This window comes from Lissotriton vulgaris, chromosome 8 (genome assembly GCF_964263255.1).
Source record: "Lissotriton vulgaris chromosome 8, aLisVul1.2, whole genome shotgun sequence".
Classification (NCBI taxonomy): domain Eukaryota; kingdom Metazoa; phylum Chordata; class Amphibia; order Caudata; family Salamandridae; genus Lissotriton; species Lissotriton vulgaris.
Genome location: NC_141696.1, coordinates 1,194,578,148 through 1,194,602,989, shown reverse-complemented (window position 1 = coordinate 1,194,602,989; position 24,842 = coordinate 1,194,578,148). Strand labels below are relative to the sequence as shown.

At 46.1% G+C, this 24,842-nt stretch overlaps 1 protein-coding gene across 1 annotated transcript in view; it reads left to right on the top strand.

Moving 5' to 3' along the window:
* The window catches only part of UFM1 (ubiquitin fold modifier 1), a 165,987-nt gene extending 142,007 nt beyond the window's left edge, over positions 1–23,980 (top strand). Inside the window, exons 6-7 of the mRNA XM_086935068.1 lie at positions 19,254–23,189; positions 23,897–23,980. Coding sequence (XP_086791194.1) covers positions 19,254–19,321 — 68 coding nt within the window. The 3' untranslated portion in view covers positions 19,322–23,189; positions 23,897–23,980. The remainder of the gene's footprint in view (positions 1–19,253; positions 23,190–23,896) is intronic.
* Positions 23,981–24,842: the final 862 nt, after the last annotated feature.

Here is a 24,842-nt window from a genome sequence, read left to right as displayed (position 1 = left end):
AGTCAGCCATAGCAACACCTCCGCCAGTGACCTCAATTGATAAAATGCTGCAAAGGGCTCTGGGTGTTGTTACTTCAGAAATACAACGGACCAAAAGGAGGCTTTCCATTACCCCGGAGCTCTGTTGCCCCTCCCCAGACCCCCCGCCTGAAATCAATTCATCTGGTACACCAACATCGCCTATAGCTGACCTATTGTCAGCCCCACTACATGTGGATCCTGTTTTAAATGTAACAACATCGCCTAACAATGGTATGGCCACACGCAAAAAGGGGAAGCATAAACTAACAGCTGGGAAGGTGATTGCAAATAAGAAGGCAAGGATGAGGTGCGATCAGGAGAGGAAGCTCTCATTGTCCGGGATTCTGGAGCAGAGCCCACTCCCTGTGTGGGCACTGCACCTAAATACCCAGATTGGGCCCAGTCTCTGATTGATGACCTCTTGTCTCAACTTGGTGATCTGATTAGACAAGAGGTTGCCCCGCTAGCTGACCAATTGAGACTGCTGACAGATATGGTATTAGGGACGCAGACACATCCCACCCCTCCTTGTAAAAACAATGGACTAAGACTGGAGGGCCCATCTAATAGTTCTAGTATATGCCCTGGGAAGTCCATGAACAAACAAACGAGCACTAGCAGACCAAGTTCCAGCAACAGACAACCCGCCACCCAATGCTCTAATAATAACTCACAGCCCCTGCCCACACAATCTGAGCATGCCCAGTGCACAAATAGTATACAGACATTAGCCCCAGGTGTGACAGGAAGCAGCCATCCACCGGTCTTTTCCCCTTTCAATCCTGTAATTCCAGGGGAGAAACGGGATGCAAGTAACATAGAAACAAGGGCTTGGGTGATGTTGTGTTGCCAACCATAGATCTTCCCCTCACAATCACTACCTTATGTAGTAGTTCTAACAGGGGTTCCTCCTTTAAAGGCTTCTCAGAGAGAGTCCCAGCTGGATCTCATAAATAAGAGCCTGTTCTGGCTGGCAACACACAGGCACTTTCCCTATGAGAGGGCAGGGGATATTTTGATGGCAAGAAGGGTAGAATGTGTGGGACTTAACAAGAAAAATATCAGGGGTGATTGTGTGATTATTCATTTTAAAACACCCCAGACGGTAAGCTCCTTACTAAAACAAAGAAGTCTCTCTAATGAGTCCGACATAGGAATGAGAATGTTCTCCCTCGATTACTTTTACTGCAATCATGTGGACCAGGAGCGACCAAGGACGCTCTTAGGTCATAATAGCCAGAGGTTGGATGGACATCAGCTGACCCGGAACCATTTCATCATTAGGCCGCCGTTTTATAATCTGCCAGTCAGCAATCGGTACGGCCCTTTAGAAGAAGTGGAGTGACTAATAACTATAGATGCCATGTGTAGTGGCGAGTGCGTCAAGGACAGACAGGAAGGGAATGTGATGGAAAACTCGGGGAACCTTCGGGGGCCATCCATGAATGCTGCGAAATCAGACTTGGATACATTTGATGGGATTATGCCTGGGGAGGGGGCAGGGGTATCTTTAACTTCCATATTGCCATTAATCACCCCCATTAATTTCCCCATGGATGCCCTAAATTCTTCTTCTAATTCTCAAATGACACCTGAAATCGTTCCTAGCCAATCTGATGAAACACCAAGGCAACGTGGAGACCTTAAGATTCTTTCAAGGAACTTGGCTGGTATTAAGGCTAAGTTATCTTCCCCTGAATGAGGTGCATTTGTTGACCAGTTTGATGTCTGCATGTTTCAGGAGACATGGGCAAGAGATGATTGTCTAAGGGTGGGTTTTGCTACTTACAATATACCTGCTAGTACAGGGGGGAGGGGTAGGCCGTCGTGTGGATTACCCATATGGGTAGCTTCCCATGTGGGTTGCTATCCTACCTCCCTGAATACCCACTCACAAGATATTCAATCACTACTGCTCACCTTTCCATCCAAACTGAAATGAGCAATTATTAATATCTATTCCCGCCCTGTACCACTCGACAGGAATCAAAAACCTTGGAGGAATTAAATCTTTTTATCCCGAGGGTGCCACCTAACTCAGGTTTGATAGTGGGTGGAGATTTAAATTGCCACTTCGAACCCCTCTTAGACTCACACAACGCTATCATCAGTGAGGAGGATCTACAGAGGGCTATACATGACCCCCAAACGTATTCAGCAAAATCCTGGTCACCTCTGGTTTTACCAATCAATGCTATTGCTCTAACACACTCCTTGAGAGCCTGCATTGGCCATACCCCTTCGGATAGGCCGAGTAGGCCCACATTTAGTAGAACTGACCAGGCCTCCCAAATAGATTATATTATGGTTGAGTGCAGCTCCTGGCATCGGGTGAAGGACTTTGAGGTTATCCCACGGATGGATAATGACCATCATGCTCTATCACTACCTTCGGGGTTCCAGACTCCGGTATATCCCCTCCTAGTGAGATCCCGACTGATGACAGGTTAATCCTAACCAACGACAGGAGAAGGATAATATGGGGGGCAATTAAACAGTCTCCGGAGAAATTGTTAGAGCTCTATGGAAGGGTTATCCCGATATTGCAGGAATTAAGTATGCTTAGGGTGATGGAACTAACCCAGTTTTTTTACATTCGGTTGCAACACTCCATAAACAGCTTATAGATAATTTAGCTGATATTTTAAATCCCATTAGTTGCTCAAGGAAAATTAATGATTCACCACATTTGTGGTATAATGATGAATGTCGTAAGGCCAAGACAGCGTTGTTGAGGCTATCAAAGGGGAAGAAAAGTTATTGATAAAAAACAGACAGGCCCACTACAAAGAAGTTGTCTCTAGTGCAAAACTGTCCTGTAAAGAAAATAAATGGCTAAATATTAAATCTGCCTTATTGGCTCGGGACATGAAAGAATTCTGGTTAATAATAAGAACGGGATGTAAGGATGGTACTCTTGTTAGTTAACCCAATCTGCCTGCCGAAGTGTGGACTGAGCACGTTTTTAGGTTTGTTTGCGATTGACCCAGACCAGGACCCCTAAATAGACCCCAGGGGTACGCTTTGCTTGGAATCTGCATTTGCAGAAGTCCATCCGGTTCCATCGAGTAGACAGGCAAATGGTGTTCACGAAGGAATAACGCTACGAGAGGTTACCTTAGCAATATAAAAAGTCTACCAGCAGGAAAAGCACCTGTGTTGGACAAACTCCCTGGGTATATGTTACGGGAAGAACTGCTAATTTGGGGCCCTTATTTCCTAGTGCTATTCAATGCCATCATGAATGGCATGCCTATCCCTGACACCTGGGCCAGTTTGATCGATGTCACACAAAAACAGTTTGCTCGGGTAATACCGGACCGAATCCAGGGCTGGTTGGAAGAAAATATTATCATCAGCCCATACCAAGCAGGATTCAGGAAAAATTCCTCCACACTCGACCAAGTGTTTAGATTCCAACTAATCACATGGAAGACAGTATCAATGGAGGGTGGCAGCCTCTATTTGATACTTGTGGACCTGAAAACTGCTTTTGATCTCGTCCCTAGACCCAAATTAGGGATCCCTTTCTATCTACTTGACATCTTGATTAAGCTGCATGATGCCCCCTATGCTAAAGTTAGATGCGGAAGGGGAGGAGAATTAACAAGCAGGTTTTCAGTTGGCAGAGGTGTTAGATAGGGCTGTGTGCTCGCACCGACCCTGTTTTGCCTCTTTGCAAAACGCATTAATCCCGCTTCTGGCCGAGGTGGCAAACAACGATGCCCCCAAGTTAGCAAACACCAAGGTGGCAGCCTTGATGTTTGCTGACGATACCCTCCTTCTATCAAAGACACCGATGGGTATTCAGAGGTTATTCAACAGTTTCGCCTCATTTTGTAATACTAGGGGTCTGGCGATCAATACCACTAAAACCAAATTTATGATCGTCAACCCTCCCAAGACAACACGCCCCAACCCACAATTGAATGGCACTTGTTTGGAAAGGGTGCCTGTCTTCGAATATCTTGGCGTTACCCTTTCATAAGATATGCAGTGGGCGCCTCAAATAGCCAAATACAAGCTCAAGCTATCCCAGATTGCCGGGAGTATAGCCAAACTAGCCAGAGAATCGCCTTTTAAACCCATTGGTCCCGCGCTTGAAATGTACAGGGCCCAAGCGCGTGGAGCCACTCGGTATGGGGCAGAACTATGGGGGCATTGTGCGTCTTCTACCTTAGTTGTAGTTGAGAATAGATTTTTAAGACAAATAACGGGTCTCCCAGTGGGTACCCCGCTAATTCCCTTACGACTAGATTTAGGTATTCCGCCGATCGAAGACAAGAGCGCCTTAAAACCAGTAACGTTTTGACGAAGACTTTGGGCAACTCCTGAATTAGCATCATAACAGGCAGAAACAAATGAGCTTTTATCCTATCCAGGTTTGTTCCTTGGTTTGCCCACGTGAAGCATGAGTGCGAAAAGCTTGGTCAACCATTTTTGTGGAGCACTCCGGGCATTACTTGCCCTCTAGTTCCCAGAGCTCTATTACCTAAGACCTACCGCACCTTAAAGCTCGAAGCGATGCAAACAAATCCTAAACTTGGCTCTCTTACAACACAGTTTCTTGCAGTGAAGGATAACTATGAGCTAGAAATATTCCTGGACGACATCCTTCCCCAGGTTGCAAGAAAATTGTATGTACAGTTCAGACACAGCACTCTACCTGTACGTGCAGTTACTAATAAATGGGTTGGCCAGAAAGAGGAGGGTTGCCCTGTATGCATCACACAAGAGGAAACAGAAATGCATGTTTTATTATTTTGTCCTGCTACCAAAAAGCGAGGCGCTACTGGCTTGTACAGCTTTGTCGGAATCTGGGCTTTGAGCACTGTAGGGAGGCTTATAAATATGATACATCTAAACCCATTGTGTTTGCTGTTTCACAATACTTAAACATAATGTGGCGAAGGAGATGGGCTTTTATTCAGAAGGGTAAAAAAATCATAAAATGTGCACCAGTAGTACACTTATAAAATGTGATCACCATGTGTCCAGTCTCTGCTAGATACTGGTTTTAGCTTTATATTATCTTGTATATAGAAGCATTCTTGACAAATCTGATTTTATTGTAAATAGTGTAAATCTTTTTGTCTTTTTAAATTATTTACTGAAATAATGCTGCTATTTTTCTAGTTGCTTGCCGACCGCATGACATTATTTAATTGATATAATTCCTTCCTGCTGCTTTAATTCATTGCCTCCCTTCCTTCCCCCCTAGCTGTTTGGTACAACCTCTGCATCTGATTCAAAATTGGAATTTGTATTTCTCATAGTGTTTTTTTAGTCATGGTATGTAGTACTTAATAATGTATGTTTTTTTGTGTCTGTGTTTACTTTTTATGGTCCTAGTGACCGAAATAAAAGTTTTTGAAACAAAACTTGCCAATGTCTCCTTTCTCCTGCAACAACTACGCCTCTAGGTGTATTAGACATTTGTCTGCTTCTAAGAAGGGGAATGGTGAAGTTGTTTGGAAGAACGGTAAAACGCTATGTGAAACGCAGTCACTGTCTGCAGGACTCGGGCGTTGTTTGTTAGAGCCTGCCAGTTCTGTACAAAGAGGGGCAACCTGCCCGCTATTTTTACATGATATAAGCAGGTGCCAATTACCAAAGTATTTTCAGAGGTTGAAGATGAGCTTTTGGCAGCTCTAGCTTTTCCCGCTCAACGGAAAGGGAAGAATCCACCAAATCTGCTCTGATCTTGCCAGTGGTCCATTTTGTTGTATTGTGCCTATTGGAACAAATGATGAAAGAAGCAGTCAAGGGCCCCCTCTCATGACCAGCCCAGGTGAAAACATTGGAAGCGAATCCATTGTTGATGGATGCTTGAGGTTTGTCTAGGAAGGCGAACTTGGACACAAATGTTCCCAATTATTTTACAACGGTGTTGCCAAAGTGGTCTCCCAGGCTTGCCCCTCCTCCAAAGAGGCCAGCTAATTCACCCAGTTTTGCATCGACTTTGATGAGGAGGGATCTATTCTGTTCAGGGGGTATGGTGTAGTTTGTATTGCTTGAGAAAATAAGTGGTGGGTCCCTGACTACCTGGCTCCTCTGCCAAATCCAGAATATTAGTAAGAGGCCTGTTAGATCCAATAATGTGTCTGAGCAGGAGTGGTCAATACTCTTGTTGGCTTCCTTGACGTACTTCGCTAGGAAGGTGGTCATCTTGGGGTTTATTTCCAGAGGTAAGGCTACTTTGCTCCCTGGAGTTGATCTAGGGCATTCAGCCTTATATTTGGTGCAAACCTCTTAATATTGGGGTTTGCTGGGCAGCACACCATGTAGGGCACCACTTTATGCACTTGAATCCAATCTGTGTTGGTGGATCTGGGTTGATAAATAGCCTCCAGATCTGACTTATCAGAATGAGGGGGACAGGTAGATCTTTCATTCTCTCAGAGACGACCAGTGGATATTCTATCCTCCTCCCGGAGGTTCCACAGGCCTAAGGATCCCCTTAGGGTGCCAAGGCCGGGATGTACCCTCCTTGTCATCTGAATCCCCAAGGAAATCAACAATTTCATCACCCATTGGGGCGTCATCTCCTACAGCTGGGCAGGAGCATGGATTACTAGAGCCATCCTTATTGCGATTGTGAGCGCGGTAAGAGTGATGTCCTGAGGCGGAAAGCCGGGACGGTTTTAGGCTTGGAATTGCTGCTATCTTTTTAAAAATATTTTAAAATTGTTGCCTTGTGTATATACAGACTGCGTGTATAATACTGCCCCATTGTGTTTTAAACTTATATTGTAGCTAGCAGGGCGCGTACCCCCGATCCCTCCTCACCGGTCCCGCCATCTTGGGTGAGGGGGACGAGCTGGGCGAGCACTCTAGTGCTCAGACCCGCCCGCCCCTGTCTCTACAAAAGCTCCTCACTCCGGTGCCTCGCTGATTGTGAGCGCGGTAAGAGTGATGTCCTGAGGCGGAAAGCCGGGACGGTTTTAGGCTTGGAATTGCTGCTATCTTTTTAAAAATATTTTAAAATTGTTGCCTTGTGTATATACAGACTGCGTGTATAATACTGCCCCATTGTGTTTTAAACTTATATTGTAGCTAGCAGGGCGCGAACCCCCGATCCCTCCTCACCGGTCCCGCCATCTTGGGTGAGGGGGACGAGCTGGGCGAGCACTCTAGTGCTCAGACCCGCCCGCCCCTGTCTCTACAAAAGCTCCTCACTCCGGTGCCTCGCTGATTGTGAGCGCGGTAAGAGTGATGTCCTGAGGCGGAAAGCCGGGACGGTTTTAGGCTTGGAATTGCTGCTATCTTTTTAAAAATATTTTAAAATTGTTGCCTTGTGTATATACAGACTGCGTGTATAATACTGCCCCATTGTGTTTTAAACTTATATTGTAGCTAGCAGGGCGCGTACCCCCGATCCCTCCTCACCGGTCCCGCCATCTTGGGTGAGGGGGACGAGCTGGGCGAGCACTCTAGTGCTCAGACCCGCCCGCCCCTGTCTCTACAAAAGCTCCTCACTCCGGTGCCTCGCTGATTGTGAGCGCGGTAAGAGTGATGTCCTGAGGCGGAAAGCCGGGACGGTTTTAGGCTTGGAATTGCTGCTATCTTTTTAAAAATATTTTAAAATTGTTGCCTTGTGTATATACAGACTGCGTGTATAATACTGCCCCATTGTGTTTTAAACTTATATTGTAGCTAGCAGGGCGCGAACCCCCGATCCCTCCTCACCGGTCCCGCCATCTTGGGTGAGGGGGACGAGCTGGGCGAGCACTCTAGTGCTCAGACCCGCCCGCCCCTGTCTATACAAAATGGTACCCTGGCCTAGGAAGCGCAGCGGACGTGCGCAGCGGGCACGCTGGGCGCGCGCCGAAGCCGCGCCAAAGCCAAGCCCGTCTGCGCCCGTCCGCGACCGGACACGGCCAAGGGCCACACCCCCTGGTCCTGTCAACCGGATCCAGTGGAGTAGGGACGAACTGCTGAATCTGGCCTCCGTCACTTGCAGTCACGGCCTCCACACTATGCATGCAGGGGGGGACACAGGCTGCATATTCTGCCAATATCGGTTCCGCACGGTAATGGCAGATACTCGGAACAGCCCCACCCTGTTGTGCGGCCTGCTCAATGTGAGGTCGTTGCGCTGCCATAAGTTCGACATCCACGACCTCCTCGTGGACAGACAATTGGACCTGCTATTTCTAACAGAAACATGGCTGGACACACACTCTGACCCTGACATCATCCAGGCATTACCGGATGACTATCTGATGGTAAGACTAGATAGACCTGAGGGCAGAGGAGGAGGCATAGCGCTTGCATTTAAACACAACCTCGCCTGTCAAATTGAGTCAGTTCAGCTGGCGGCAAGTGAGGTGGGGATGTTTACGATAAAAATCAATGGGGGTACAACTGTGAAAGGTTATTTAGTCTACCGCCCCCCGGGCCCCTTGGCAAGGTTCAAGGGCACCCTCATAGAGTGTGCCACTGAGATGGCTCTGCGGAGGGATAAGTTTCTGCTACTCGGAGACCTTAACATGCACCTCGAAGATTCACTAGACAAGGGAGTGATGGAGTTCCGGCAGGATCTCCAAGCACTACAATTAGAGCTGAAGGGCCACCTTCCAACACACCAACATGGTCATTTGCTTGACCCAGTCTTTGCTAACTGGGAGGATGTTAGGGTGGCTCCTCCAGTGCCTCTCCCGTGGACTGACCATTTCTTGGTGCCTTTTGAAATCTCTCTCCCTAAGAATAAGGTCACCGCTCCCACTCCCCTTAACTATCTCAGGCGCAAATGGGCTAGGTTTTCCCTGCCCAAATTTAATGAGGCTCTTACAGCCTATGGCCCCCCTGTAGACGATGATGTGGATTCGGTAAATAAACTACTTAATGAACGAATCACGGCTGCGCTGGACCAAACGGCCCCTTTAAACCATCTTAAGAAGGGTGGTCGTAAACAGAGATCGGCACCATGGTTTAACGAAGAATTGCGTGGTGCCAAGAGGGAGTGTAAGCGAGCGGAGAGGCAGTGGAGAGTAGCCTATGACAGTCAGGCGAGAGAGAAATATCTCACTCACCGACGAGAATATCATAATCTTATCAGGATAACAAAAACTGCCCACTACGCAGAGAGAATTTTGGATGCAGAGAACTCAGCAAAAGAGCTGTTCTGTGTATACAAATCTCTTGCTGTCTCCGAATCCACAGCAGGACCAGAGGATTGCTCTCTGGCTGCTTGTAATCGCATTGCCGACTACTTCAGCGACAAAGTGTCCAAAATATACTCCGCCTTCCCTGCCCAACCAGCGATAGATGGAAAAGTTGAGGCATCAGTTAGAGAGGTAGATGGTCACAATCTGCTGCTTAATTTCTTCACCCCACCAGCTGAAGACCTGATCAACATATGTAGATCAGTGAAATCAGGTTCCCCACGGGACCCAGCATCTCCTAAACGGCTGGGGGACAGCCTGACAACATTAGAACCATATATCAGGCACATGCTGGACATTTCCTTCAGGTCCAGCACTGTGCCCTGGGAATGGAAACAAGCAGTTGTGCTCCCCCTTCGCAAGAAGCCTAATATTAGCTTCGAGAAGCTGGAGAACCTGCGCCCCATTTCCCTCCTTCCTTACTTCTCGAAAGTGGCTGAGAAGTTGGTGAATCGGCAGCTAATGCAGTTTGTGGAAGAGTCTAATCTCCTTCACCCCACCCAATTCGGATTCAGACCTCGACATTCGACGGAGTCGGCACTCCTCATGGCTTCCGAATCCATCAGGCAGGGGGTCGACGAGGGCCACACTATGGCCCTGATCCTGCTGGACCTCAGCGCCGCGTTCGACACTGTGGCACATTCCATCTTGCTACAGTGTCTGAACAAGGCAGGGCTGGGTGATGCAGCGCTAAAATGGATCCAGTCGTTCCTATCGGGCCGTGGCTTCCAAGTCAGGCAGGGCGACTGCTATTCCAGGCGAATGGCATTGGACCAAGGGGTACCACAGGGCTCGTCCCTAAGCCCAACGCTTTTTAATCTATATGTGGCCCCAGTCGCCTCCATAGTGGAGAGCTACGGTCTGCGCTTGGTGTCATACCCTGACGACACGCAGCTGGTCATCTCCCTATCGCGTGCACCCGGCCTTGCGGCAGACATCTTCAGAGCATGTATGCAAGATCTTGCTGCCTGGATGTCTGCCAACTGCCTTAAACTTAACGGCAACAAGACCGAGGTGCTGGTGGTAGGGGGAGACCGAGCGGCGTGGACGTCGGCGTGGTGGCCTCCTTGCTTGGGAATGGCACCCACCCCCTGCCTGGAGGCGAGGAATCTAGGGGTCTGGTTCGACTCCGATCTAACCTTTGGCACCCAGGTCAACCGGGTGGTTGGCACCTGTTTTGGGATCCTCAAGACCCTCAGGAAGGTTCTGGAGTTCCTTCCCACCAAAGCCCGCAGAACACTGGTGCATGCTCTAGTCACGTCCAGGTTGGACTATGGCAACCTTCTCTACCTGGGAATCCCTGAGAAGAACCTGAGCCGCCTTCAGGTCTTGCAAAACGCCGCTGCTCGGCTAGTCCTCAGACTACCGAGAAGATCAGCCTCTAAAGCCGCGCTCCAAGCCTTGCACTGGCTTCCTGTCAGGAGCAGGATAGAATTCAAGGCCCTCTGCACCTGCCATAGGATCATCAACGGCAGGGCACCCTCTCCACTTCAGGATCTCTTGACACAATACGAGCCATCCCGTACGCTAAGATCCTCTGGCTCAGGGCGCCTAACTATTCCAAAGGTGTCCAGAGCGAGGATGGGTGGCAGATCCTTTAGGTACCTTGCCGCATCCTGCTGGAATAAACTCCCGGTAACGCTGCGCCTGGAACCATCAGAGTCTATCTTCAGGGCTGAGCTGAAAACATTTCTCTTTGCCAGATAGCGGGCCTTCCCTCTGATCTTCCTCTGAACACGCTCGCATCTAAGCGCGGGGACACGCCGTTGTGCGTCACCATTGCGCTCTACAAGAATGCCTATTATTATTATTATTCCTCAATTCCTCATATAGCCTTTCTGAGTTGTTCTAAATTGGAGCGGGCTCCCTGGGCAAAAATGCACTTTCAAGCTTATCAGAAATGTCTCACGCCAAATTTGTCTCCATGTGATGCTTGCGGGTCATCCTGGGGATTGTGTCCCGAAGCCTTGGGGGGTTCTGTGGACCCAATAAGTCTGGGCTGGTTTGGCCTCCCATTGAACTCTTAATGGCATCCACATAATTCTCCTCTCCGGACGCACTAATTTTGGCTGAATGCCCAGGTTGATGGAGCAAGCGTGTCTAGAGCACAAATATGGTGACACAAGGGCTATTGACAGTATCCCACCCACACTTCCTTGGGAGTGTTATAGGGCATGAGGTGCACTAATGTTAGCACTCTGTCTGAATAGGTAGAGATGGAACACTAGCCCCCACCTGTGCGATGGGATGAGCCTGGGCTGTTTCCCTGTAAAAAAACTCACCAAGGCGCTGATTCATTATACAGACCCCCCACCATAGTAGTCATTACTCTCTATGCTCCATAGGGTGAACAGAACAATTGATTTATTCACCACAGAAATGAAGTTGCTGCTTGACGTGTCCTGCATGGACACATGTCCTGACAGAGTTTCCTTGCAAGAAGCTCAGATTCCATGTTGGTGTGCAACAAAAGAGAACCCTTCATGTTGTTCCTCCACTAGTTGGATGATCCCACTCAGTCGGAGGTCTTTGAGGCAAGGTGGTGCACGGACTGAATCCTCACTTATGACACCCTGTACTGGTGGGCAGGCCTTACCACACATAAGCACAACTCTGCTGTATAGGCATAAACAAGTTGGAGCTGTGTTTGGGACCGGAGTAGCTGCTCCTTTGGTCTGTAGAATCTTCAGCTTCATTGAAAAGTAATAACTATACTGCAATGCTGAAGTAACAAAAAATAATCTCAGTAATACTTTCAAGAGAATGAGAGGGAATTCATCTCTTAGATGAGCGAGAAATATGGGAAACCCCCTTCAAGGTGGTTGTAGATTCGCTATTAATGTTGCCTCATTTTTCCCAGTGCTCTTGGGAGGAGTAGTACTTTATACTTGTGTTTCAAGTCTGCTGGAGTTTAGAATTGGAGAATTGGCGGCCCATCAACCAGACTGGGTAATTAATAATTCGTGCCATAGCTCTTCATTAGGGCAGGAAATGCTCTCCCCAAGCTGAGACCCTGAACAAGTATTGTGGCATGCTCCGTATGAACAGCAAACTACTCAGACAATTCTAAGACTAATCTTCAATAAGTGGAATTTCTTCAGGCCTGTTTGCAACAAAGAAAAATTATAGGAGTCCCCAGTTTGCATCTAGTTTTCGAGCAAGTTAAGAATCCCCTTGGAAATGCTCTTCTCCAAGCCTAGTCATTCAAATCCCTCATTTCTTATTAAGTCCCCTGATTTACAAGTCCATCTAAAATGCAAATAATAATACAAGCAGTTTGGAAATTATGCTCCTGGTTCCATTCTGCTTGAACAATCGTATTTTCAGACCTTATTCTGCTATCCAGTTTAAACAAGAGGTTTAAATTCTCGTGTTCCCTCTGCCGCCTCCGAGCTACTCTCCCTCCACTGCCCCCTACTTAATTGGCTTTGTGGCCACGCCAAAGGCAAACCCAACCAGCGCCAGGGACCCTGGTCATCCGACCCCTGCCACTACAACCCAGCAACCCTCCACAAACTCAACCCTGAATGCAACAACATCGTCCAGCTCTCGACCCCAAGCATCACCCAAGGCCCGTTCTCCCGCAGACACTGCCACCGCACCTACTCCCACTTCCGGACCCCAACAGCTACCGCCAACCCACCGGACACTGGTGCACCCAAACACCGATCTTCATCCTCCTCAATGTATGCTCCCTGGACAAACATGCAGTAGAAACCTGGGACCTCCTCAACACCCTCTTGCCCGATGGCGCCTTCCTCACAGAGACCTGGACCAACACCAGCTCTGCACCAGACATTATAACGGCCATCCCCGAGGGGTTCAAGATCCAGAGGAAAGACCACCCCAACCACCCTGGAGGATGCCTTGCCATCGTCAACGAAATCTCCATCCGACGAACTACATCTCAAACTACTTCTCGCCACCTATGGAACACATCCAGTTTCAGATCCAGGTCAACCCCAGAACAACTCTACGCGGAACTCTTGCCCACAGTCCTCCCGGACCCCGCACCCCGTTAACTAACACCATTGCAGACCACATCGTGCCCCACAACCTCGCCTTCAAGAACTATGTATTGCTCGAAGACATGAATTTCCACCTTGACAACCTCAGGGACCCCAACTCCACCCCCCTCCTAGACAACCTCAACAACCTCGATTGAAGTAATTCGTCACCACCCCCACCCACTAAGCGGGACAAACCATCGGCTCCATCTTCGCCAGAGGAATCAACTTTCGCTTCAGTCACACCACGCAACCCCTCTGGACAGACCACCACTGCATCCACTTCTCCTTCTTGAAACCTACTGCACACAGTCCAACGCCACGCCCTTCGCAGAAACTGGAGCAAGATCACTGAAGAGCACTTCGCCTCTGTCCTCAGCCGCACTCCTCCCCCCGCTACTACTGACGCCAACTCTGCAGCCAACAAACTCCGCAAATGGATCACCGGTTGCACCAACACGCTCGCACCCCTCCAGAATGACAACTCATTAGATCTACAAAGAGAGACTATTGAGCCATACCAAAGTACTATTGAGCCATACCAAAGTAGGACTACAGCGTCTTATTAGGCGGACACACATATACTCGAAGGAGAATGGGATGGTCATAAACGAGTCTAAAACTAAGATTATGGTAGTGACCAAAAAAAACAAGAAAAGACATAAAAGTAAATGGTTTATGGATACTAATGAGCTGGAGCAAGTAGAAGTATATAAATACTTGGGTGTTCTATTTGATGCGAATGGAAGCTATCAACTCCAAAAAAGTGAGATTCAAAGAAAAGCGAACTCATTAACTGCAGCATTCAGAATTGTGCAAAAGTCACTCCCCAGCCGAACTTATGGTCCACTTCTGAATGTAATCGGTGCAAAACTCCTACCGACTATTACGTATGGTAGTGAAGTGGTAATGGGCAAGGATAGTGAAACTCTGAACAACATCATAACAAGAGTCTATTGAGCCATATTCCGTGTACCAGCAAGCCCATCCCCAGCCCAAATAAGGTTGGAGTTTGGACTGACCAATCAGCAATATGCAAGGCAAGGCCACTTTATAAAAGTATGGAATCAAATAAAAAATGACCATCAAAATGAAATATCACAACTGCTATGGAGAGAAATAAATAAGGACACAAACTCTACTGCGTGGACCTATCTTAGGGAAGTAATAAAGGATTTTGCGATCACGTCAATATGGGAAAGCAATATAATCAAGTCATCTTTCAAGAAAATAATTAATAAAACGGTAAACCATTTATCCATCTTAAACGATAAAGCTATCCTCACCAAAAGAAAACACGCATGGACGGTAATTAATGGATAAAAAAAGAAGGAAATCCAACAATACCTGGTAACACCATGGACAGAAAAAAACAAACAGGCCCTCCTTAAAGCCAGATTTGGAACAATGCCAGGCCTGTGCCACCTTCCCCCATGGGAAAGACAGGAATCCCAAATGAAATGCAGACTGTGCAATAATGGTGCGGAGGATATGCTTCACCTTCTCTGCACCTGCCCTACGCTTCTACAGGAGATAAAATCTCTACTAAAGCTTCCCTTCAAAGTACGTGACATAAGGACATGTAGGCAGGCCTTGATTAATTGTATGAACTCGAACGACATTATTTTAAATGCTATCTTTGTAAAGTTTTTAATGATAGTAAAAAGGAAATTAGAACTTATACCTATTTTAAATACTTAACCTCTTCAGTGCTGATGACAAAGCCAGCTCGTCATGGGCTTTACCTGCGCTGTGCTTATGACGAGCTGGCTTTGTCATGAAGAATGGAATATCTCAAGTTCCAGCGCACAGCGGGAAAACCTCATAGCATCCAAGGTGTTAATCATCTATAATTTTGATGCAAGTACATTTTAAGCGTTTTTAATTGAGAAATCAGTCTTTTAGCCTTTGTCTGAGATGTGTAATATTGTAAGATTTTAAATAATCATCACAATAAACTATTTTTACAAAGAGAGATTTTATCCAGGTAAGAATCCTCTCCAGCTCCCTCAAGTCCAAGGAACTCTTCAACATCATACAAGAACTCACCAGACCCCCCAGCAAACCTGACGTCCCTCTCTCCCAGGACCTCTGCAACAAACTCTGCTCCTTTTTCCACCACAAGATCAGGGCACTCTACGACAACTTCGCCAGACATGACCAAGGCACCGACCCATCACCTTCCACTGGCAACACCACTCAGCCACCCATCCTTGTGTGGACCCCTGTCACCATAGAAGACCCTGCAAAGACAATGAGGAGCATAGTCTCCGGAGCCCCCTACTAACCCCTGCCGGCGCACAATTTTCACAGGGCAACATCCACTATTGCACCATAACTACGACGTACAATTAACTTCACCTTCCCCGACCACTGGAAACGTCCAGAAGTCAAACCTTTCCTCAAGAAGCCCTCTGCAGACCTGACGGACCTCAAGAACTACAGGCCCATCTCTCTCCTCCCTTTCCCCACCAAAGTCAGAGAAGATCGTCAACATCAAGCTAACGAACTACATAGAAACCAATAATATCCTTGACACATCTTAATCCGGCTCCTGCAGAAACCACAGCACAGAGACCGCCCTCCTAGCCGCCATGGACTACATCAACCAAGGTCATACTGCAGCCCTCATTCTACTAGACCTCTCACAAGCCATCGACACCGTCTCCCACTGCACACTAGCTGTCAGATTCCACAACGCCGGCATACAGGGAACTGCCCTAAATCCGCTCCTTTCTCGCTGGCTGAACCCAAAGTATAAGACTTTCGCCCTTCCTGTCTGAACTCATAGATATCAGATGCAGAGTACCCCAAGGATTCTCCCTCAGCCCCACGCTCTTGAACATCTATCTAGATGGCCCCCTTGCAACCATTGTCAGAAAACACAAACTCAGCATAGTATCCTACTTTAACGACACCCAGTTCATCCTCTTCCTCACCAAGGAACCCAACATCACCAGACACAACTTCCAGGAAGGAAAGAAGGCCGTTGCATCCTGGATGAGCAGCAGCTGCTTGAAGCTCAACTCTGAGGAACTGGAATTCCTCATCCTCAGATCCACCCCCTCAGCGTGGGATGACACCTGGTGGCCCTGCCCTCGGCAACCCTCCCACACCCATGGACCACTCCCGCAACTACTGCATCATACTCAACTGACCATGAACCGATAGATCAAGGCCATATCCTCTGCAGGCTTCAACACCTTCCACATACTCCACCAGACCTTCAAATGGATTCCCCCGAATCCAGGAAGACTGTTACCCACGCACTCATCATCAGCAGGCTAAACTACGGAAATGCCCTTTTCGCCGGAATCAACAAGTCTCTACTTTACAAACTCCAGACCATCCAGAACGCCACAGCCAGACTCGTCCTCCGCATCTCACGACAAGACCACATCACCCAGCACCATTGAGACCTACACTGGGTCCCTGTCAAAAAAGTGTGACCTTAAAGCTGTTCACACACCTAGAAAGCCTTCCACAACACCGGACCCCAGTACCTCAATGAAGGAATCTCTTTCTATACCCCAAGAGAAACCTCCGCTCTGCTGACCTAGCCTTGGCCAAGACTTGGAACCAACTCCCCCTCCGCATCAGACGAAGCCCCACACTGCAAGCATTCAAGAAGAGCCTCAAGACATGCCTCTTGGGATGACCGGAGCTGCCCAAAACTCCCTTTCCCCCATTACCTTGAGACCCTCACAGGTGAGTAGTGTGCTCTACAAATCCCCGATTGATTTATTGAGGGATTGGCTTGATTGGTAAAACTTCCACTATCATTGTTCAAAAGCTGCCACTGATTACTGTTGTAATTTCTGTCCCAGTTTTGAGATGTCAGTTGATCTTTGTTTAGTTAAACCTAAGGTGTAATTTCTGTTTCTCAGGATGTCCTCATCCAGATGGTAACCTTTGTTGAAGTAATTTCTTAATTTAAGCAGACCATGTAATTTATCCACGGCGCTCAGATCATGATTCATTCTGTTAGCTCTGTTCATTTTGCTGCAGTAGGAAGACAAGATCGTTAACTGGAAGGTCTCCATTTCACAGAGGCTCCGCCAGGTCAAAATGGTGGCCGGTTAAAACATCTCGGAGCGGAATGACTCCCGAATCTCTGGATGGGTGACAATAGCTCTGACTGTCCCCAGACGAATACCTCTGACTTGTGGCAGACACCTAAGGCCCACATCACCACTCAACACATTGGCCGTCCTCTCCTCACCCCTCTACTAAACTCAACATGCTGTACCTACCATACGTGGCACAAACTATCCTCTCAGGAGCTTCCCCTCTGGGGCAACAAGCAGGGGAGAGTCCATTCACTAAAGGTGTTGCATGACTCCAATAGAGCAGCTGTGGGAGTCACGATCATCAGGATGAAGCAATTGAGGGATTGCAAACTGCCTGGGTGCCTGACCTCATCTTGGTCTCCACACAAATGGACTAAACTCCTAGGTGCTCCCCCTCCACCCTGGCTCACCCACTTTGACATTGACTTTGGGACCTTCCTCTGACCGGTGAGACCTACCTAGCTGACTGATGCCCGGTGTAGTTACCTGCTAGCTAAAGAGGAGTTTGGGTTGTGGATTTCCCCCATGACCATCACCTACCCAACCGGGTAGATTTTCCTTTGTCTGTCGGTCGTTTTTTCCCCCCTACCCTTTTCCTCTCCCCCAACCCCTGTACACTCCACCTTTCTTGTCTTCCTATACTCTTTAAAATGTTTTACTCTTAACCGATACCTTGCTGTTTGGCCCTGTTCTGTTGGAGCTTACTGATAGCTAAAGAGGAGATTGGCTTTGGACTTCCCCTTTAGCCGTCACCTACCCAGCCGGACTCGGGGCAGACTTCCCTTTTGTCTCCCTGTCCTATATTCCCCTTCCCCACCATCCCTACCCCCTTACCCTTCTTTGCATCTATGCTCTTAAAATGTTTTTCTAGCAACTGATGTTACCTGATTCTAATGTACTGTTTAATTTTGTGGAACTGTATGTTAAGCGCTGTTACCTTCGGGTCTAGCCAGTGCTATATCGAGCATTTTGTCCGACGCCCGATGGAGCTGCTCTGTTAAGCTAATTGTGGAGATCGGCCTTGGTTTTTTCCCTGACCGTGACTTGTCCAGCCAGACACTGGACACTGTTTCTCCCCTTCTCCCCTTCTCCCCGTCTCGCCCTCCCCACCCCCCTGCGTATTTCTGCTGTTCTGCCTTTTCCCTGTCTCCTTTCTTTCCATTTTTCTGACCGATGCCCGTTGTAGCTTCCAAGAGAGCTATAGAGGAGACTGGCCTTGGATTATTTCCCTGGCCGTCACCTACCCACTCAGTCTTTGGGCTGACTTTCCCTTTATCTCTTTTCCGTCTTCTTCCTCATCCTCTCCCTTCTCACTCCACCTCTCCCCTTTCCCTCTCTATTTGTCTCTCCTGACATTGGACTCAGTTCTTCCTCGTCTCCCTGCTATGGCTCCTTCCTCTCCTCCTTTCCTATCAATTCTCTCAGCCGTGTCGTTTGTTTACTGTACCTTACTACGCTATTGTAACTGATGTAATTTTTAACGCAATGTTCCTCTGCTATAGCACTCTGATTCTTATGGGTCTAGTTAGCGCTATATAACCTTCGCAAATTCTAATAAACTAAAAACTGTTTTTTCCTGGATGCTGAGACCTGAGCAACAAGGCCGATGACCGGTGGAGTTGCTTGACAGCTATTGAGGAGTCTGGCCCTGGTTTTCCCCATTGTCCGTCACCTACCCAGCCGGACATTGGGCATTGTTCCCCCTCGTCTCCCCGCTTTTACTCCTTCATCCCCTCCCTCCTACGAATTATTGAAACATTGTTTATTTGTACTGTTCCTTACTATGCTCTTGTATCTGATTTTACTTGTAACACAACAATCCTAAATGTAAAGCGCTCTGATACCCTCTTGGGTCAAGTTTGCGCAATCTAAAAACTTTATAAATAAAAATAAATAAATAAATATTTTTAATTGGGTCGTAAAAGTGAGGGAACTGTTAAGATGTCATTTGGAACTTTGTACTTACTGATTTCGTTTTGTGTTTGTAGGAAATGTTTTTCTAAAGCATGGTTCAGAACTGAGACTTATTCCTAGAGATCGTGTTGGAAGATCGTAACATTACCGAATTTCGACAGCAATGAAACATTCACTGTCAAACAGTTTACAGCAACCATCCGACCGTGGACTTAACCTGCTAAATTAATGTTACACTGGAGCTGGTCGTTCTCTAGTCCTTTTCATAGCCGTATCCAGCGGGAATGGAAATCAAACATGCAGCAATGGGTCTCTTCATTTTTAAGAATGTGGGTGTCTTTACAGTTTCAAGGCTGTCCTTAAGACATTTTTTTCAACCATTTGTTCTACCATTTATATTTTACTGAAAACAAACACCATCGACCATGCCCAGATCTAGCCTTTGTAGAAGCTGTTTTCCCTGAACAATAATTTAATTTGTGCGAACATTGATGTTTGAAACCGGAAACAGTTTGTTTTTTAAGAGTAAAAAGCATTATATTGCATCCTAATATTTGTCCTCTGTTGACTCTTGGTTAATATTTTATTAGAATAAATGACCTAATCTTTCATATTAATGGCACAATTGTCAATGAGCTTGAAATTCTTCTGTTTTTTCCAGAACATTAGCAAAGGATGCAAAATTGATTTACATAAAAAACGTTTCAGATATGTATGTGTACTTTAAATCAAGTAATAAACCTGCACAGAGAAATGTATATAGATTCAGTTATCGCTGTCCAAGTTGTTTCAACTTCTAATTAAAAGCAATGTTCTATTTCCTACAAAAAAATAACGTAACAAATGTTAGGCAAGTGTTCATGTTGCTGCCTGCATTGGCAAAGTGCTCCTAGTTACTGTACATTTTTTTTTTAAATTAGATCTTATTATTAGGTAGGACAACCCTTGCCCTTTATAAACCACTTTTTCAGCCACCATGCACCAGTCCATGTCCCGTTTCCTGTCTCTAAGGCATGGTGCCGTCTCTTCCCCCCACAATCGTTCAGTATTGGGCTTGGCTATCGCCAGACCCGGAGTTGTCCAGTTCCGCTCCATATGGTTCAGTTCAGTTATGTTCCAAATGATGAGCAAGCACCACTTGGCGGAGAGCAGCATCTCACTGCTGCACAGGCTGTTAATACAATTCTCCGCAGACTCCCTATAGCGCTGCACAGCAGAGAATTCCCAAAATATACGATATGATAGAAGGTAGCCTGCTGTCCACACTGCCGACAGTAGTAAGCATCTGTCTCTCTGCCCATTTTTACCATGGTGGTGCATGCGTAGTAGGACCTGTGTAATATCTTGTGAAACCCAGACGTAATCACTATCTTTCGGGGTGGCAAGGGCCTCAGGCCATTCATCATCTTCTAAGCCTTTCATATTTAGGTTCCAGTGCCCCCGCAAATCTTGGAGTGTCCCCAGGGAGTTGTTAATCAGTTTTCGGTATGTGAGCGAAGTAGCCTTTCGGAACATATGGCCGTCAAGCAGTCTGTTCTCTAAAGTGGAAGATTCAGGCAGTTCCTCTCCCTGAGGTAGAACCTTCCGGAAATGGTGTAGAACCTGCAAGTAGCACAAGGTCTCAGTAGGAGCCAACTGATATTTTTGCTGTAAGTCGGTGAAGGGGACAACGTCTCCCAGAGATCATAAATCACCACCCTTTGAGAGACCAATGATATCCCACTTGTCAAACCTGGGTTGCCTCTCCTGGGTACCCAATGCTTCAGAATCTCACAGGGGAGCGGCCTGGGTTATTTTATCCCTCTTCCATCCCTGGGCTGCAAGTGTAGTGTGCCAGATTGCAACAGTGACAATCCTTGGTGACTGAAGTGTCGTGTCTTGGCCGGGCGTTGAGGGCTTACAAGTATCCTCCGGGTTGTAAATCTAATCGGTCCATACGAAATTTGGGCATGTCAGCTTGGAGATGTACACATTTGGTTAATGTCATAAATTGATCATCCCAGAAATACTTCTGGATGTCAGGAAGAGCTATTCCTCCATCATACCACCCCCTCGGGATTTTATTAATTGCTATGCGCGCGGCGCTCCATCCCAAAGCAGCGTACTGAGGGCAGACTCTATAGTCTTGAAATAGGCCGTAGGGATCAGTTGCTGTACATTCTTGAGTCTTTTTTATATCTAGTTGTATTAAGTCTTCTGTAGACAAGTTCTGCAACGAGAAAAATTACAAGTACGGGATAAATGCATCTTGAGTGACCTACAGTAATATGATGTTCCACCTGTTTTCAGTGTAACAGCTTGTTCCATACCTCTTTTGTAGCAGCCATTCATTGCCAACAATATAACGACTCTTAATTTGATAATAATGATTAGCGCATGAGCACCAAAAGAATATCCAGTCAATGGAACCATAAATTTCGCTTTACAGATTTATATTTCTGTATGAATTTTTCAGCATACATAAATGAGTTTGAGGTGATAGTAAATTATTCTGCTTAATATCTTTATAAATCTATAGATCAGTTGTCAAAGTTATTGTTTGCTATATTATGTGATATTTTATTTTTAAAATTTTTTTAAAACATAGCTCTTCCCTCGCAAGTAACATTGTTACCTTTGGCATTCTTATCCGACTAACCTGAGATCAAATGATATGTGTTTTTTGGCTGTGCATTTCATTTCTTTAAAAGAGTGTTTCAGAACATTTTATACCTCTTTTAAGCACTTGTACCTTTTTATACAACCACTGCTAGTGTGTAAGTGGGTAGGAAAAACATTGGGAATCATTTTGAATACTTAGTTCAATTCCTACTCCTAGTGCTGGCGAAAATATTCTGTACTGACAAATTTTCCTGTCTGAGAGCAAAAAGGTATATGAGTCCGGGACCTGGATATCTGGATTTGCAGAACTACGGCTGCAGATAAAAAGTTGTGGCGCTGCTGTGTTGAAGATGGATGATGAAACACATGAATTTCATCCCTTAATATTTTAGGTGTGCTTATAACACTCACTGTGAACTTGCCATTACACTGTTAAAAATCCCATATTAAGATGCGTTTGAAATTGATTTGTTTACGTATATGCATTCCTTAAGTACTTTCTAATTGGAATTTAACGTGAAGCATTCATTGAAGAAGTTTTTTATTTCCTTTTAAAATATGTAGGACAAACATTACTCATTTACTAAATTTCATTTATGCTAATTAATGTTTTTAAAAAAGATTTAGCACCTTATAACAAATTGAGAAATAGTTTTTATTTTTGTGCGACACATGTATTAGCACTGCATTGATTTATTTGTGCTTGTTTTATTTTAATACTATTTTCTAATGGTTGTCATGACTCATTTCACAAAATCTGAATTGTTCTAGTCTAATTTTAGTTTATCATTAAAACCAAGTATGATTGCTGTATTCTTTCAGTAGTAGGGGCCTTAGTTGAAAAGTCATCTCTACCTTTTGTAAAACCTACCAAGTGCTCTGCCGCCTCAATGGCTTGTTTGGTTCTGTGACTTCTGTTTGATGTTCTTCCCCATCCCAAAAGAACTATCAGAACCCAGGTAGTTTTAATGTGCCTTCAGTGGTTCTGTCTCTGTTTGCTTCTTGGTTGATCCTGCACTTTATAATACCTCAGTAGTTTGACAGGAGTTGAATCTGTGTTGCATTTGGGTCTACTGTATACAACATGCTCCCTGGAGGACTCTGTCTATCCACATGCCATGCAATCTATGACAGTCTCAACCTTAAGAAAGTGATCACTCCTAAAATGTATAAGTGCACGTCTACACTCTGCAACACCTTATGCTTATATTTACATCTTTGAACTCCAACCAGCATCTTCCATATAAGGCAAACTAAATCCTACACCATATCTAGGAAACACTTATGCAAGTCGAAGCACTTTGTGACCTTTATTATGTTATGCACAATGCGATACAATACATCACACCTTGACAACATAAGAATTCCAGATAGCTTGAAAAGATTTCCAGCGAGCAGTCTTTTATTGAGTGACTTTTGACGAGAATCTGAATTTTTTGGCCCATGCAAACAAAACAGCAGCCCCTGCCTACCATAAACTCAGGCTGATAAACAAAATTATGCCGTTCTTGCCAGTTGTAGCAGGAAAGACACTGGTAAGTTCCCTGGTGTTGTCTTCCCTCAACTATTGCAATGGCTTATTCATCAATGCCCAGGCTAGAGTGACCAACAAACTGCAGACAATCCAGAATGCTGCAGCCCGCCTCCTGTCTGGAACCCCGAAGTTCATGCCAATCTTGGAGACTATAAAAGATCTTCATTGGCTTAAGATCCGGAACAGGATTAAGTTCAAAACCCTTTGTATAGTTTACAAAGCACTGCATAATCAGGGCCCACACTTTCTCAAAGCCCATCTTAGGTTCCATTTATCCACTAGATCGCTTAGATCTAACAACCTCAATCTTTTGCTGGTACCGAGAACCAAAACAGTTACTTGGGGCGATAGGCGCTTCTTGGTGGCCGCTCCTAGACTTTGGAACTCCCTGCCAGTAGCCATCAGAGAAAGCCCGTCACTGATGCAATTTCGCAGAAAAATAAAGACCTGGCTGTTTTCTCAAGAATAACTGTCTTTTTAGCCTCTGTGGGGAATTCTATGCACTGTTTCAAGCGCCGAGACGCCTACGGGCAATTGTTCGCGCTGTACAAATTGTAAAAATAAATAAATAAATAAATTGAGCAAAGAGATTAAGATGGTGGTAGTCATAGTATATTTAGTCCTATGTTTTTGCTTATTGGGCTTGAAATAAATATATGATCTAAATCGCTTGTCTGATTTTACTAGTCTCGTGTTGCTTTTCCACATTACAGATTGTAAGAAATTGGGTTATTGGTAGAGGGGGAAGGAAGCCCCGTTCAGGCAACAGCCGAAATCTTTGTCAGGGAGAACCGCAAAAGTCATTAAATTAACCTGTGCTAACCCTTTGGTAGATTGACACAAAGCAGTCAGGCTTAATGTAGAGGCAATGTGTAAAGTTTGTATGCAGCACCCAGTGAAAACACAAGAAAAATCCCAAATGAATGTAGAGAAACATAGAATTCATTTTAATAATAAAATGATACCTGAATAACAAAAATCCAATCAGTAGAACTGGAGATATGCAAGTTTTACGTTAAAAAAGAACCTAAAAAAAGGTCGTCTGTGGTCATCTGGCTGCGCTAGACACAAGTTCAGCCAAACACAATGGAGCGTGGGTCAGAGACAGGTACAAGATTAGTTGCTCTGAAAAGTTACCTTCTCAGTCCGAGGCAAAGGATTCTGTACACGTTGGAGGAGGCCGTGAGTAAGATGCTTAGTGTTATGAACAGTCGCTGTAGTGACAGAGTCGGTCTGGCATCGCAGAGGGTCATTGACTGTAGCTTGGTAGTTGTTGCGGGCTGCTGCAGTAGCGTAAAGTGTTGGTCTCATGGTGCCAGTCTTCGCTCGCGGTCAATGCGAAGAGCAGGTCTCCCTGGAGTGGTCATCGTGACAGCAGAATCTCAGCGCAAACTGGCCCGTTAACAGGTGCGAAGAGCCCAAACTTCAGGATTTACTTTAGAAGAAGTACAGTCCAATGCCATCCAAGGGTCTAGGACCTGTGAAGGCACCTCTTGGGGATCAGGTACTCACTAACAGAGATCAGCAG